Here is a 17,970-nt window from a genome sequence, read left to right on the forward strand (position 1 = left end):
TTGCATGGAGTAGTACAGTTAAATATTTTTGCGTTACTTTTGATTTTAGGTTAAACTTTCCAGCTCTCACACATAACAAAGTTATCTTGGCGAAACGTATCATGGGCTGCATGATGTCTCTACTTTTCCAATGACTGTTTCTTTCCATCGTCATGACGTTAACTTTTTATCTAGTAATAATACGTTCTAAACTAACGTATGCTTCTGCTGCTTAGTGGGCCCCTTGGATTTGTGATCAATTACGCGCCAATTCTGATTTATACATTACACTACGATTAGTGTATGTTTAAGATTACGAAGACTTTGGGAGAGTATGCCAACGTTAACACAAAAGAGCTACTCCGTGTGGCATGAATATCAGGCTTGCCACTCATTGAAGACATTGCTCGTTTTCAATGGACCAGCGAAAATATTTCAGCAGCGTTCAGCAGTTATCTTAGACGACCCGCTGTAATTGCCAAAAATATTGAGATGCTTTAAAAGTGCGAAAAATAACATTTGTTCCAGGCCACAAAACCGAGTAGCGACATTTCATTGGTTTATGGCAATATTTTGCTACAACTATGTTTCAGTGAAATGTCTCAACTAATGGTCAAATCCCAGTCGCTGAAAATGGTGCCTGTATCATGGGAGGGGAGGGGTTGTTTTTTGGTGTGTAAGAATTACACATATCCCTGGCTCTGCCATATAGGCCGATCTGTCATCCAGAAATATTTTTGCGGGTTTTCCATCGTGCTTATAACATCATGGATGGAGAAGCTAATAACCATTTACGGTGAAGGGTTGACATAGTGGACATAGATAACACAACTGAGAACGAATATTGTCTTTTACTGGGAACCATTACGATCAAATTCAACAACAGCTTTGTAAAGACGAATTCATCAATAATTCTATAGTTAGGAAGTTGATTATAATTCAAAAATTTGAAATTTAGACTTCGGACTAATTATGTCATACCATAAACGGAGTAACAATAGTATTCGTTACAGTTTAATAAACTGTAGATTGAAGATTGCTCTCCACAGAAAGACCGACATATTTCAGGAAGATAATTGTTTAAGCAATGTTATTTGTTATGTTATTAAGCTGATGTGTATTTATTATGCAATGTTATTAAGCAACGCGTTTATTTTTACTAATAATAAACTCAAAATATCAATTATTTTTTATTAAAAAACCTTCTCTTACATATACATTATTTTCTACCCGCAAGAATGGATTTATTTCATGACGTGTCAGTTGGGTGATTTGTTTTGAAAATATTTTTCTTCTTTGTCCGTCAATGTTCCTTATCCCGATTTCCAGAGGACATATGATGCTGGTTCGGTCTGGTCTATCCACTATTCCATTCAGGACAGATTGTCCAGAATCCAGACTGTAGACCGGACTTGTCCAGTGTTCCGATTGAAGTATCTACTCTATTTACTTACTTTGTTCCTGTTCTAAAACAAGTATGATGCATAATATTATATTAGTGATCGTCGATTAATAAATGTTTTTAGTTTTAAATTCTCGTAAGAAGTGTATACATGTTGATGTAAACATTCCATTAATAATTACAACGATTTTTTAAAATCTGTAAGTAAAGTATTGTATTAATTTACTTACAAATTGTGCCAAAAACATGTTTAAGCTTATTTAGCCTAATTCATTATGTACAGTTTTTGATGGAAGACGTGTAAAACTTAGTGGCCTTCATCGGTTATGTCAAAACTATGTAAACTACAAATTAGTTAATGTATTTGCTTGACATCCAAGACCCTATTGTCTTTAAAAATAAACAAAATTCTTTCAAGTTTGAGAATGTTGTGAATGTTAATTGTCTTATTTAAAATTTAGACTACAGCAAGTTCTCTTTTGCCTACTGGCAGGAAATTTTAAGCGTAATCTAATGTGTTACTATAGGAAAATCATTTAAAATGTTTTTACAAATTGTTAAAATTAATGTTTAATATAAGATTATGCCAGGCTTAGGCCTACTATTAATTGTATGCAATAGAGTAGAATACTACCCATAAGTGGTACGGAACGCCAAAATTTCTTTTGTGGAAATGAAAGTAAACTACTTAGAGGAAATTGTAGAGCAAGTGATTATAGGCCATTTTAGGTGATGTGGATAAAAGTAAATATTATGCCTTGACGTTTCTTCGAATTCACTCACTTGCAAAAATTAAAAATATAACCTATAACATATTTGAAAAGTAAGTTATACGCTGTCTGAAATAGTCAATCCATCCAAGGGATTTTCAAGCGTTTGTGATCACTAATCATTCTTGATCAAACGTAGAATTTTGTTTTTTTGACTAATAATTACAGTACTATCTCTAGGCAGTGTTTGCAGCCTTCAGTGCAGGACAACACCTTTTGGAATGGCAATGTCAGTCTGTTTTTACATTAATTCCATAACTATAAACAACTTTTATTCATTTACTTGATAGCCTATATCTTAAGATTTGAAGATGGCGGCCATTTAAAGTTGGGAAAAAAGATGATTATATATTAGTTTATTATGCATTATAATGCAAAACAAAAGATTTTTGGGATTCTCAGGTCATTAACCCTTTTACTGCCGACGTCCGACATATCGGACGTCGGCATTTTTGCCGAAAACGCCAACGTCCGATATGTCGGACGTCTGTTTTTTTTTATTGTTACTGGCTACTGTTATGTTCAAATGCCGAAATATTCGGTATTTTGGTTGTTTAGGAGGAAAGGATAATGAAAGAAGCCATTTGAAGAACTTTGGATTTCTATTTTCGTCGTCTTTGACTAGAATTGACGAACTACCTAGACAGCTGTCAAAACCAGATGATCGGGTTAGATTACTGAAATCTTCGTTCATTGTTGTTGTTTACAATGTTATCGAAAGTTTTTTGAAGTGTTACTTTTGTTGATCAAGGATAAAATGAGTAAAAGAGTTACATCTAACTCTCCTGTGAGTGAGGGAACAATAATTAACAGTCTAATCGATGGTGGTGTACAAGTCCAAGACGAACTGAGTGACGATTTCCTTCAGAATTTGTCAGATTCATATGCCGATATTAGTGTTAAGGCTATTGATGACAATCAAAGTGATGTGGATGACACTGATGACGATCCTGACTATCTTACCATCAGATAATGAGGAGTTAATAGATAGTGAGGGGGATGTGGCACAGATAAGTTTACCTTCAACTTCCACTGGTAGGCCTAGAGGAGGCCTACCAGTTTTGGGAAAATCCTCATAGTGCAGCTATGTTTCAAGGTAGCACCTTCAAATTTGGTATATGTTCTAAGCAATTGCTCTAGTTTATAATGATATCATGCTCAAAATTTTAGTATAATTTTAAAAATAAATTATCAGATGCCAAACACAATTTTTATTTTTTTATTTATTTTTTATTTACATAATTTTTAAAATTAAATAATGAGTTTGTTTCAAATTAAAATTTCTTTTTATTATTTAAAAAAACAGCATTTAAATACGAGTAAATAAAGTAAAAATTCATGCAAATCTAATGAAAAATAAAAAAGATACAGCATTTTTTGTAAATGAATGCACAACAGCGATTTTCCCCCTTGGCAATTTTGACTGGTACGATAAAAAAATGGCCGGCAGTAAAAGGGTTAACAATAATGTTTGTTCCATTGTTTAAAAAAATTATTTTATTACATATATGGTTTTTAGATAACGGGCGAACAAAGTTTGAACTTGTATATGACATTGCAGGAATATTCGTGAACACGATAACTGCTATAGTTCTTAATATATACATACTAAAATTCGTACAGAGGCAGTGTTTGTACATAGTTTGGATGAGTTAGTTAGCCAGTCTCAACCAATAAATGTTTCAAGATGTCGGTCATTAACATTTGGGCAAAATATTTATCTTATGTATTTCCCAAAAAAATAAAAATTGGCAGTTTTCATAAATAATTGTCAGTAATTTCAAGCAACATTTATTCTTACTTATTTTTTCATAAATTTTCAGGTTTAAAGATGGTAGTTTGAAATATAGACGTATTGTGAGCTGTTGTTGGAAGTGAATATGTTTAAAAACATAATTTCGTATTAATTGTTATTAAAAGTCTACATTTTTAATGAAATTCATATGGTTGTAACAATTTTTGTATGGGTAAGGTATCAAGATTATGGGCTGAAATGTTTGAAAGTGTTACGATTAATATGCCAATATTGAGGATTATTGTTATATATCTGAATCATATATCTAAACTACATGTGAATGTTGAGTTTAGTTCAGTACATTCAAGTGGAAGGTGAAATAGAGCTTAACAATCACTTTTTTATAGGAGAGGCTGATTCTCTATATATTCCCCCTTATTTTGCCCGTCTTCATATGCCACTGGCCTGTGTGAGGATCTTATCAAACAGAATAAGGGGGAGAGTTGATACAGTACAATGTCAATACTGAAATGGAGCTAAACTCAACATTCATATGGAACCAACCCTTCCCACCAATCGCTACATTATAATAATACGTCTTTGGTTTAGCATTTCGAGATGACAGCTTCGTATGATATCTACCTTTCTTAAGACTGACTAGGAAGAGATATTTATTGTTTTATGTTTTGTTTTGCACTTAGGAAAAAAATTACAACAAAATACAAAATTGGGAATATGAAAAAAATGTTTTAACATATTTTCCCCCTTTTAAAGTTGTAGATTTTCTGTATTAATGTTGATCATAATGAATGATCCCTACCCAAATAAACATAAAGTCAAGATGGTTTAGTGAAGCAGGGAGAAATTACCATGCAATAGTGCAACTTTTTAACAATGTTCATTTTAAAAGGCCAGTTGATAGAAAATATTTAAATGTTGTGATGAAATACTAATTGAAGAACACTTAACCTGGAAACACGCCTTTTACAACTCGGCAATGAGATAGGTGGATCTGTGGACTTTTTCTCTCCTGGTGTGGCTCGATTTCGTAGCCAAGCCGTGCGCCTTCTTACTGCAAATGATGGAGTTAGTAATGAGTGATTGGTGACGCCTTTAGAGGGTCACATATCAGTGTGATGACAAAAGTTAAGTGCATGAGTGATTCTTCTCCACACATTCTGGCATCGTGATTATACTGTAATAAGAAGTTTTATAATTATTGCTTGTTATCTTGTTTTTTATTGCTTGTTAAATATTATAAATGTATTTATTGCTTGTTATTATATATTATAAGATACATTATTACTTGTCGAAACTTCATATTCTACTGCAGGTTATGTTTAATTATACACGCATACATATATTATACGCACACACAACCCTCACGCCCCCCACACACACATAAATCGTTGCTGTGATTATTGCCATAATTTTTTTATTGTTCATATAGTTGGTGTTATTTATTTGTTGCTTGTTATCTTTGAATATATTATTGCTTGTTGTACTGTATTGTAAGATAATTTAACTCTTGTTGAATCGGATTTAACATTTCTTGTAAAATGGTGTATGCCGTATATAAATAAATAAATAAATAAAAACCACACATCGAACAGCTTTGCAAAAAACTAAGCACCAGCATATATGTAATACGCAGAATAAAACAAATCAGCAGCAAAGATTCAGCTAAAATTGCTTACTTTTCATTGTTTGAGTCACATCTCAGATACGGCATAGCTGTGTGGGGAGGTGCTACCAAATGCAACATGGAGAGAGTCCTCAAACAGCAAAAGCGAGCAATAAGATGCCTAGAAGGACTCCAGTTTCAAGAAAGCTGCCGTGAAGCATTCAAACAACTGAACATCCTCACCATAGACCTCTACATTCAAGAAGTGATCCTGCATGCTGTCAACTCAGGGCAAACCAGAAACAGAGACTTCCACCACCATCACACTCATAATGCCTTAAACTTTACTCTTCCAGTCCACCACCTGAGTCTCTCTGAAAAGAAGCCGTCATACAAAGGAGCTCTTTACTTCAATAAACTTCCAGAACCTCTAAGAAAAGAACCACCAAAACGTCTTAAAAATGCACTGACCAACTGGCTACAAGAAAGACCATTTTATTCAGAAAATGAATTCTTAAATAATTTAATTTAAATAGAAATATGATCTGTACTATATGACGCAATGTACTATTCTCAACTGAATATGTCAATAAAGAAATTGTCTATTGTCTATTACAAGTTTGACTCAGTGTCTCAGAATCACTGCTGTACATCTTTAAGAACACTTGCTCAAAAACACAACATCTGCTAAGGACTTAGTTTACACAGAAATCTTTATCAGAAATCAATTTCGTTCCTACATAAATACACTGTTTCATGAATTGAATGAAGATGATCAGGGTTTGCAGAATGAAATGCTTGAAAAGGATCATGATTACATCAGTTTTTAGTGATGAATACTTTTCTTAAGTGGTGCTCCAAATAAGCACAACTGTCAGTACTGGTGCTCAGATAATCTACATGAGTATCATGAGATCAAAACAAACAATCCCTAAAAGGCCAATTGGGTGGGTAATTTTTGAGATTACATCGTCTGGCCCTTTTTTATTCACAAAAATTTAATAGGTCCAATTCATTGAACACCATTAGAAGACACTATCATTCTGAAGCTTAAAAATGATTGGATGTGAATAAAACTTACCTTCTATCAGGATTTGTGCCCCCACATTTTGCTGCCATTGCCATAGCTCTCTTAGACCATAATATTCCAGGAAGATGGATTGGCCACTATGGTCCCCTTGAATGGAATAGAATGGCCCAAAATTTTTTGTTCGGTGGGGCCATTTAAAAATATGACAAGTGTTTCCAGCTCAACCTCTGATATGGCTGACAATCTGCAGAATTGTAAGAGAATAGGATTATCACACCTGAAATGTTGTGGTATGTTCTTATTTTTTATACACAGAAAGAGTGTTCCAATTAAAAAAATTTTGAATTGGGGTGCAACCAATCCCTGCTGGACAATTAAAAAAATGAACACATCCCGAGCCTGAGTTTAATTTATGCAGCTAAAAGAGCTAGATTGTTAATAGAGACACACTTTATGATCACCTCTTAATGATGAGGTGATCATAATATATATACACACACACACACACACACATATATATATATATATATATATATATATATATATATATATATATATAACATTTTTGTGAGCCAGTCTCATCTAATAAAAAGTTAAATATGGCGGCTGGTTGGTCAAAATTATTATCTTTGCTATTTCTTAACATAAATAATATTTACATGCTTATAAGCATTTATATTTTGTAAGGATTCAAACAGCCATTCTTTTGTTACGTATGTGACACTTAGACACATTTATGGTGAAATATAAATAAAGTAAAATTATATAAATACATTTATCACAGTTCAGTGTATAGAAGGTGATTTAATTCAAAAGTATACAAAATTGGGCACAAGAATTTTTATTATTTTCCAAGCAATACATGTTTTTATGGCTGTTACATTTGTGACATGAAAGGCACTTATCCTTAGAGTGTTAGGTACATAATGGTAAAATTCTGTTAATTTTTCCTTCAATAAAATTTAAAATAAAATTAATTGCATTCCTAATTAATATTTACGTACAACTCTTAATTAATCAATGTACTAACATCTTTTGAATACTTGTTAAAAATTGTAATTTGTTGTTACGTATGTGACAGGTTCTTTGTTACGTATGTGACAAGTATAACTAGAGTACCAAGAACACCATTTATGATAAAAATAACAACTTATTCTATCTAAAAGTGATATCCTTACAACTGAACTGAACCAATAAAATAGGTAACTGTTATCAATTCACATAGAAAACGTTACAATAAAACTTAGGTACTAAATTCACACATACTGTATATCAAGGTTCCTTATAACTATTTCTACAATATTAATTTTTAAATAAGTTGGGTACACTTTTGTTCTAAGTAAAACTAACAGAGTCACACTTCTTTAACATGTACAGTTTTTGGAAACTGATAAAGTACACGAACTCCAACGGTTTTAATTTTAGGTTGTTCCAACACCCAAATAATGTCTTTAGTAGCCACAAGCCTTTCATCAATTTTAAACAGTATAGTATCCTCCCCATACTTTCTCAAGAAAGTGACTACAATATCTTCATTTACTTTGCTCTGGCAAACTGCTACGTAGCAGAATTCTTTCATTTTATTACTTAATAATTTCACTAATACAAAGTCACCAGGATTTGCGTGTTGGACATTTCTATCAGTGTTTGATAATGGGCTCTTCATCTGTCTCCATCTGTGCATCATCTTTTCCAGTACTCTCATACTTATCATCATCAGATTCATCACTGTAAGCATCTTCATAGTGTAGCCGTCGTCGGGTTGACAGTTTTGTAGCGTCATATTCTTCATTCTTAATGTCAACTTTAAGCATGAGTGATTTTGATGTCCTGCTAATCAGTATCTCGTGATCACTATATGCTTGAAAGTGGTGCATTGCTTGAATACCAATTATTTGATGAATTTTACCCCATCTCTCCTCAAGATGTTTTCTATTAGGATCTATTTCTTCCTTTGAAACAAACAATAGCTGAATTTCTTTCCATTTTTCCAATGCCACTCTGTAGAAATCTTATTAACAAAAGCTTTCCGACCCTTGACTGCTCTCCATACAATCCTCTTTACCATCCCTCCGATACCATCTACAGCCCTCTTCCCATGGCTAGAAGAAGAAAAAATTCCAGTTCATTGCAATACCAAAGTCTTCCTCTGCAAAACAAATATTTGACATAGTGTACCGGCTTTTAAATTGGCCGGCACAGTTATCAGAAAATATATGTAAATGTTTTACTTCTGGAGCTATTTGATTAATTTCTTTTACAAGAACTTTTATAAATGTCCACACAGAGTTCTTACAATGCTTCAAATCATCACTAACACAAGCAAAACTATAAACTTTATCATTATGCCAACCTTTTATTTTTTGTACATAAATCAGTCTGGGAGGCTTTAAAATAAACAAATAAATAGATTAACTTGGTAGATAGGCTAGGTTAACTAACTTCCTAAGTTAATTCTTCTTCAAATTGATAGTTTTTGTATCATAACTTAATGTGTCACATACGTAACATTTTGATGTGTCACATACGTAACACAGTTTACTTGCTAAATAATAATATTTAAAATAAAATAAAAAATATCATATTAACAATCATTAACTTAACCTTACTTTTACAAAATGTTATCCATGTCAACATTCTAGATGAGATGCAGTTTAAACTTTTTCATGTTTCTTGTTACGTATGTGACACTGTGACATACGTCAGAATTATTTGGAAATAAGGACTTGTTTACTTACCAAGTTTATTTAAATTCAGCTCAAGTTTTTTGTAAAATGTCCAAGCTTCCTCTCTCTAACCTCAAATCTGAGAAACACTTATACACTACGTAAAATCAGCTGTTTTTAAAAACTAAATTATTGTTATTAGTAGACTGTCTCATCAACAGGCAACTTTAACCTGGAATAAAAATAAATATACATCTTCTATTGAACTATTTTTTTTTTTGATTTGGTAAATTAAAGTATTTTACAACATAAATATGTCTTAAAAACTAACTTTAAATTTATTTCATTTTTTAACACTGAGGTGTCTGTTATAAAAGAATGGCTGCAAAATGATAAGAGTTTCTAAATTGTTGATAGTGTTGTGAAGATATTAACATGCTAACCTTTAAAGCATCATCATCATCATCAGCGTTGTACAGATTGACTCCTGTAATTGTAATGATTCAATAATTTTCCATTACAATCAAGTTCATTTTACAATAATTCAAGATGTCACACAACATGAAATCTATCCTTCTTTTGTTTGTGCTGGAAACATGGTGCCATCCATTTGTCTGTCTTTTTATGCGATTTTATATAAAGGTTTTAGAAACTTGAAGCTTGTTACATCTTCTCCTGATCCAAGGAAGACCACTATAGATTTTGGCGTCTAAAGGATAAAAAGCAGTCTCTGTCTGTCTGTCTTGACTACCAGAATGTTCAATTATTCTTGATAGAAAGGTCATAGAGACTTAAAACTTGATATATAGATTTACTCCAAGGAAGAACTCTTATTTTTGCGGTCAAAAGGTTAGAGGGCAGCCTGTTTGTGTGATAGCAATAGAACCAAGACCAGAGTTCTTGCTTCATACTGAGTTTAAAGCTTAGGAATCCCTTTGTTGTCATTTGGTCTTTTAATTAATAGCTAAAGACCAGTTGATTTTGTCTGGTAGCAAGTTACAACTTATTCCAAACATTTCACTCATACTCTATCCCGATTTGTTTATGAATTTCTTAGTATGTCAGGATCTCAGTTAGATCATAGATAACTGTTCTCTGAAATTATTGCTATCAAAGAAAAGCTTGTCAGTATCTATCAATTGCAAGTTATGGATAAATGTATTTTATTAACAACTTTTCTTTAAAAATCAAAAATCTAAAACAAAGACAAATAAACAATCACAACATTATCCTATACATTCTTGAAGGTTCTATTAAAGTTTAGTGTAATATCTTTAGATTCTTATTAATTTCAATTTAACTGTAATTAGCGTACAATATATAAAAATAATCATTATGTAGCTCAATATTTATGTTTCGGTCGTTCAGATCTGCCTTTGTGATTTGTCTGATGGTATGTCATATTAATCTTATTTTTAAGTGTCATACAAGGATCTTTCAATACTTTTATTATACATTTTTATCCAGAACCTTACACATTCGTTCCATTGGTTACAACTTCAGAAATAGTTTTTATTTTGGGAAGTAAAAGTTGGTGTGGGCCACTGCAAAGAGGCAGAGAACCGTGTATAGTTCTTGGAAAACTAAAAGAGCAACAGTAACAGAAATCAACCACTACTAATTCTTAACAATAAGTAATTTAAATATGATTTTGCAGTGAAATGGCTGGCAAAGATGCTGATTCCGTAGTTAAACAAGGATTCATGGTGAAACGATCTCAAAACAAGAAGCGATTTACTCCTGTTAACTTCAAACAACGATGGTTTGTCTTAACCAAGCGCTACCTAGTCTATTACGATTCTGATTCAGAAGTAAGTTGGCCTACTTAATTGTTTCATTCTTAACTTTGATTAGGCTTTAAAGTTAAATGCATGTATGGTGTGTTTTGAAAGTGTAATATATTCATATTGCAAAATGGCAGGTATTCAATTAATTTTAAAAGTGTTTAAAAGTGATTCATTACCTCATTCATGTCAAGAGTGTAAAATGAGGTCTTCAATGCTGAAGAGGTTTTGGTATGTGGACATGTAAACATGCCTAAACACAAATAACTGAGCTGCCTGAAAGAATTATAATTTATATGGTTTTTGTATGGTGATTTTAATAGTTTAAATACCAAAAATCACCATACAAAAATCAAGAAATCCTTTTAAGAAAGATCTTTCTATCTTTTTTAAAATGATTTCTTGGTTTATGTATGGCGATTATAGGTATTTAAAATTATATTTCAAATACATATTTGGTATAAATAGAAAGCTCTTATGCTTTACATGTGCTTTTTGTGGATTTGAAGTACATCTGACAATAAGAATTTCTCACTAGCTTCCGAATTTACAATGTTAATCTTATGAGAATACTTTTTTTAGTTAACAATAGCTGATTACTACCTTTGATTGTAATACTTACATAGGAGATTAGCCATTTATACAGATAGAGGTTTGGAATATTATTTCAGTTAGTTCTGAGGTCCTACATAGGGCTGTGCCATGTAACTTTGATTTTGATCATTCAAATATTTACTACATGTATTACTTGAGCGTCTCACTCTACAGAAGGCAGTCTAAGCACTCACTTTTGCGTGCCTCAGTTCATAGCATTGGACAAGTTATCTAAGTGTAACTAATTCAATCAAAGTTACTGCTAAAACACATGTATTGTCACTAGCCAAAACTTAGTATCAGCTAATTGGTTATACAATTCACTAACCAACTTATTTCTTTACACTCGTATTGTATTAATTTTGTTGTGATACTCTGATTGTATGTACCCGTTTACGTGTATTCTAAGCAGGATATATAGAAAATTCAACTTAAATGGTATAAAGGTTGCAGGAATTATGCTTAATGTAAAAATATAAAAGTGCATCGATGGTGACGGAAAAGTAAATAGTGAAAATTATCATTTTATACTACTCATGAATGTCAGTTTGAATTATGTTTATTTTGAAGAAATCTTTGTAATTGATTACAACCTAACATTTATCATTAACTATATATCCAAGTACATGCATAAAAAATAATACAAAATTCCATTAGAAAGCAAGGCATTGTTCAAAAACTAACATTGTACAAAAGTAAGGTTGTACCTGATGTAATGATGCAAACAAACAATACTATACTAGCACAGCAACCTACAGCCAATGAGTTAATTACATCAAACATTTTGTGAAACCTAGAAAACTTAAACCTCTACTGCAGTTTGGTAGGGTAAGAAGTTAGGCTTTGAGAAATATTATAATTAGTGTAGGGTAGTTTGTTGCATCACACTACTATAGAGACTACTGTTTCATTTAAAATAAGAACTGTATGACAACAAACTCTTAATCAATCATGCACCTAGATTTATTGTTTCATTATAAAATGCACTCTGCACAGAGCACATTTACTACGAATTTCACACTTTGCACTAATGCTTTTCACTTTAGAATGGTAAAATTAAAATCACATCTTGTGTTTAATTTATTTGATATTTCAAGAACATGATGACTATCTACTTTCACTGTTATCTAGTCAGTTTGAAAATGTTATTATTCAGTAAAAGGAGGTTAACAGTTTTCTTTATTCTTACCAAATTCTCTGTGTGGCTTAATGTTTATTTGAAGTTTTAATATAAAACAAATTTTTTTTATTCAAATTTCTACTAATGTTACATTACATTCTATTGGAACTGTGTGAGCCTCAAGTTATGAGTTTTAGTCTAAAATACTGGACATTATAACTTCATACATACATTTTACATCAGCTTTTTTAGTTTTTACAAGGGATTCATCAAATGGATAATTTACTTAGACAGAAGATATTGTCTAATTGTGCTAAAAATCATTGATGTTACATAAACCTTAGGATAATTTTAACTAACAACTTGGAAGGTAATTTTTCTTTATAATAAATGCTATTTGTCTAAACTTGCAAATTTAACTGTGACATTCAGGGGGTAATACAAATAGTATAATAAGTAACCTCTCCATGAGGATATATCACTGTAAAATTGTCAGCCTAATAGGACAATAATTTCTGTTAAAACCATGGTACTGAGTTGAGGAATTTCTGTTAAAACCATGGTACTGAGTTGAGGAATTTCTGTTAAAACCATGGTACTAAGTTGAGGAATTTGTGAAATTTAAACCTGAAAATAAGGTTGAATTAGATTAATTTGTGATTAGGCTGAAATTTTACAGCCAGAGAGGTATTTTAGGAGTAGGCCTTTAGTAGCACCACTTATGTGTCTTAAGTACTGTCAGTTAAAATTTCATTTCTGACTTTTTAGAACTCACCTCTTAAAGAGTCCTAATTTTGGCATAAGATTTAGTCCAATTAACCTATGTTTTACATGTGAAATGGTAGACATTAATATTAAAACTGGTATAGCAAAATAAACCAAATTTTTGTTTAACATTCTCATTTTTAATATTTTATAAAGACTTTAATCAAAATCTGTTTGGCGTTCTAACATGTGGTATTGTCGGAAGTATAGAAATGTTCCAGATGAAGTATCCTCATGGACTTTAGTCATTGTCTTATCAACTGAACAAAAATAAAAACTGATAAGCAAACCATCCTTGTGATAACAAAACTTCCCTGAACTCTTTTTATCTCAAGTACCAACCAAGCTATTGTTATATTAAATATTGTAGATAATTAAAAACAATTTTTTTAATGAGCATTTGCCCTACATATCTCAACATTTTAATATATAGTTTAGGCAAAAGTTAAATCATATTAGATCCTATAATTATGAATGGGAAAAAATTCTGATCCTCTTAAGTATTTTGATCTTCTTAAAGTATAATATCTACAAAATAAAAACATGTATGTCTCTAAAATTCAAACATTTTGTTGGACATATGTATTACTTTTACTACTACAAAATTGAAGCACTTATCTTGATGAATGCATGAGGAATAGCCATCCATTGTACTACTGAATAAGCACAGTTGACACACTTTCTTAAATCTGTAACTTATACAGAATTTAAATTTTATTTTTTACCCCATAACTTTTTTGAATTTATAAAAAGAATTACTATAAAATAACACTAGTATTGTTTATATCTCTCAAAAAGGTGGTGATGAAGTCATGTAATATTGACATTTTATACAAACAATGTTTATATAATGTATGAATTGAAATTCACTCACTGGATATGGTACTCATATTTTACTAATTGTAACAATAATTAACACAATAAACAAGAGTTGTAATCATGTAACCCCAACAATTGATGAACAATCTACAATGAATGAGTGATTGGCTTTACCTTTCCTTGCTATTACAAGGTTTGTAGTGCAGGCATGTAGTCGATTTGTTCACCCCATGCTAGGAAACCTGCATGGTGGTACTTGCAAGTCTCATAAACAGGTACTTAAAATATTGTTACCTACGATATATTGGACAATTATCAATTGAGCATGGTTTAAATTCCCTAATCTTCGTAATCTACATGGTTAATTTATTAGTGTGTCACTCTTAGGGGTCTTTTAAACCTGCTTTATGTAATTGTTTTTCAAAAAAGCACTGTTTTCCAATGGTTGATCAACTTGGTAATTTCTGATAAGAAAATTCAATTTAAGACATGTTTATTGTTTGAATTTTTCCCTTAAAATTAGACTTCTGTAATTAACATTATATAAATATATTTAACTTTAAAACAGATGTTTGTTAGACAAAGTAGATACTTAAGTAAAAAGACAGTATAGTAAATTAAAGACTTACTTTAAAATGAACTGATCCTAACTAGATTAAAGTGTAGCCTCATTATTTGTTTTTGTACTTGTGAAAATTTCACCCTGTATATGGTTTCATCATTAGGGTATGATTGTAGACTAATAGATTAATGTTATTGATTAAATCGTATTATAGTTGTTTTAAAACTGCCTGACATGCAAGGCATATATAGGTAATGGAGGGTGAATCTCTAGGATGTCTCCCCCTACACCATTATTTTTAGTTGACCTTGAGTCAACACACATACATTGCAATTGTTGTTGTGCAGAATTGTGAGGCAGTTCATGTGTAATAATTTAATTCCTATTTGTGGTTTTTATATTGTTTTACTCATTTCTATAGCTTTGTGTTTTTCTATCAACATGCAATTTGAAAGAGAAGAAACTCTTATTAAAAATGTAATTTTAGAATTAAAGAGTGAAAGTACAGGAGGATCCTAGTGAGAAGATTCTAATGTTGAGAAATATTAAAGATGTGAGGGAATCTCCGCATGTGCATGTTGTTTTGTTACTAAACGTTACTGATAGTAACATAGTAAATTAATTTACTTTATTCAATAATTTTACTTTCTTTTGATTATATTTAATATATTAGTTAATAAAATAGTTTGATAGCAATGAAATTTAGTTCTACAATTCAATAAACTTTTATCACAATAGCGCGCAAACAGAAAACTGGAAGTGAGGAAATCTCTACAGTATCGCACACGTTGTTAATTTTAACTATTTAAACAATTTTAAGCGAATTGCAGAAGATCTGTGATAAATTAACTTTGAAACCAATGTTATAATTAGAATAAGTCAAATGTTTGGGATTTAGAACTGTATACATTCTTTTCACATTATTTGAATTATCTTGAGATACGGTGTAGATTTCGGTAAGCAGTCATGCACATAGGTTCATAAATCAGTAAAATAAAAAGAAACTACGCTTTTCTGGTTTGGATTATTAAGATGTGAAGTAATTTCCAAGTATCTCAAGATACTCTACCAGGTTACATTATATTTTATAGCGTCTTTGTTAAATTCTACTAGAAACTATTTTAACAATCTCCCTCATCAGTGTGAAGGTGGTGGTGGTGGGGGGGGGGGGGGGTCAGTACCTGCAGTAAAAACCATATAAGATACTCATGAGAAGACTTACTGAAGAGCTAGAATGATATAATGAAATGAAATATGCCTTTATTCAAGAGGCGGAGTTAGGGCTATTTAGCCCTCTCTATATAGTTTGCTCATAAAAAAATAATTCCTCTAGTGGATAAGGAGACCAATAAAAGATAACTTTCTCTACTATTTTTATTGGATTTGCCTTGTAGTACGCTCATATATGATTTATTTTTTCCCTGTAATTATGTTATGAGGGATATCTTCTCTTTAGATCATGAACCAGGAAAAATGTTTGTAGTTAGTGTATTGACCATTAATAGCGCACATACACAGTACACAACACTAGATTTACATCATCAGCTTTAATAACAAAATAACTGGTTTCATAACAGATTAGGTGAACAAAGCCCAATAAAAGTTGTTATCTGGTAAGTGCTCATAGTGATTCATTACTTTGTTTTGTTACTAAAAACAACAATTATAACAGTGTGTGTATCTTAAAAAACTACATAACTTTAAGATACTTTAGACCATGAAGTTTTAAGTATTGTTTCTATGTATTTTTAGTGAGTGTGAAATAATTGAAGTTCAATGAACGGGTTAAGAATTTACTTGGTACATGTTAATCAACTGAGAAGATTTATATATCAAGCAGATATGAGAGTAATAGTTAGAGTATAAAATGGGTTTTAACTTGTGGTTAAAGACATCCTTATGCAATTCAGCCAGTAACTAATTGAGTAAAGAATAGATTTTTCATCTACTTTTAAAAATTAGCAAGGATACAAAAAAGATTTTTAGTCGTAAATTAAATATAACCTTGGCAAAGTCTAGAAAATAGTGGAATTTAGAAGAAGATATAAGGAAAGCCTATATAAAGAGGGGATTATTTTAAGAAGTTAAACAGGATCCAAGAGTCATCAAATCCAAATATTGTGTTCCGCTATTAATTTCTTCTGCTCATATTTCTCATTCTCACTCTTCCCAGCGACACTCCCACTGATTCAGATTATCCATGTAGATGGTAATATCTTACACTGTGTCATCACAGATTCCTATTCCAGGAAGTTATTCTATTTGTGAAGCTCCTGAAGCAACGTGTCATTCTTCAGGTCCTTTCCACCTCATTTCTGCACCTTCTTGCCACAGTCCTCCTCTTTGAAGAGATACTTGATAATAATTGTACATCTCCATCAACGCCCATATCCTGCTTTTTGAACAGGTTTAGATTGAGATAGGATCAGATTCTTTCTATACTAGATGTTCAAAGTGATGAATTTAAAATCTGTTGTATAATAATAGTGTAAGTGCATGAAGTGTAAAGATTAAAACACTAAAGAAAAAAAAATAAATGACCAAAAGTATGCTGAATTTGTTTCTATCAAACATCCATCACTTAATGTTGTAAATAATATACATACACTTTTTGGTTTTACCTTATATTGTATGTTCTTAATACAGTTTATGAGTAACAGACAAAATTTGATTAAAACATCTGTATCATTACCTCTCTAGAGTTATCTTAGCACCACAATTTGAGTCTAACAAGTAATGACTGTTGGTAAAGCCACATGGAACACATTTTAATAGTCTTAGGGAATATAAAACTGACACAATTTAGATTGTATTCCCTATATTAATACATTTAGGAATACAACATTCTCAGTACCACTATGGTCAAAACAACATTGATACGGATTAATAGCAATTGCATCCTGACTGCTAAACCTAAATCTTAATGGGGTGTCGGAGAGCCTTAGACATGAAGCTAATGGGTTTGAGTTGAGTTGTTGAACAAACGGCGAAAGAGAAATGTCTGATGATGAGAAACTTTGAGCACTAAGAAAATTATCTTAAAGACATTTTTATTGGAGGACCATTCATAAAGAACCTGACAGACATTTGAAGAACTTTGTGGCACCTGAATAGATCTTT

General features: G+C 31.5%; 1 protein-coding gene across 3 annotated transcripts in view; it reads left to right on the plus strand.

The window, feature by feature from the left end:
• The first annotated feature begins 1,310 nt into the window (after positions 1-1,310).
• Positions 1,311-17,970, plus strand: part of LOC124357547 (tyrosine-protein kinase Btk29A) — a 142,906-nt gene continuing 126,246 nt past the window's right edge. The window contains exons 1-2 of one of the 3 annotated variants that reach the window (XM_046809450.1): positions 1,311-1,454; positions 10,864-11,017. In XM_046809450.1, coding sequence (XP_046665406.1) covers positions 10,868-11,017 — 150 coding nt within the window. In that variant the 5' untranslated portion in view covers positions 1,311-1,454; positions 10,864-10,867. Of the gene's footprint in view, positions 1,582-10,863; positions 11,018-17,970 lie in introns of all 3 variants that reach the window. The other 2 variants (XM_046809449.1, XM_046809451.1) reach the window with 2 other exon arrangements.

The sequence above is a fragment of the Homalodisca vitripennis genome, chromosome 3, assembly GCF_021130785.1.
Source record: "Homalodisca vitripennis isolate AUS2020 chromosome 3, UT_GWSS_2.1, whole genome shotgun sequence".
NCBI classification, from domain to species: domain Eukaryota; kingdom Metazoa; phylum Arthropoda; class Insecta; order Hemiptera; family Cicadellidae; genus Homalodisca; species Homalodisca vitripennis.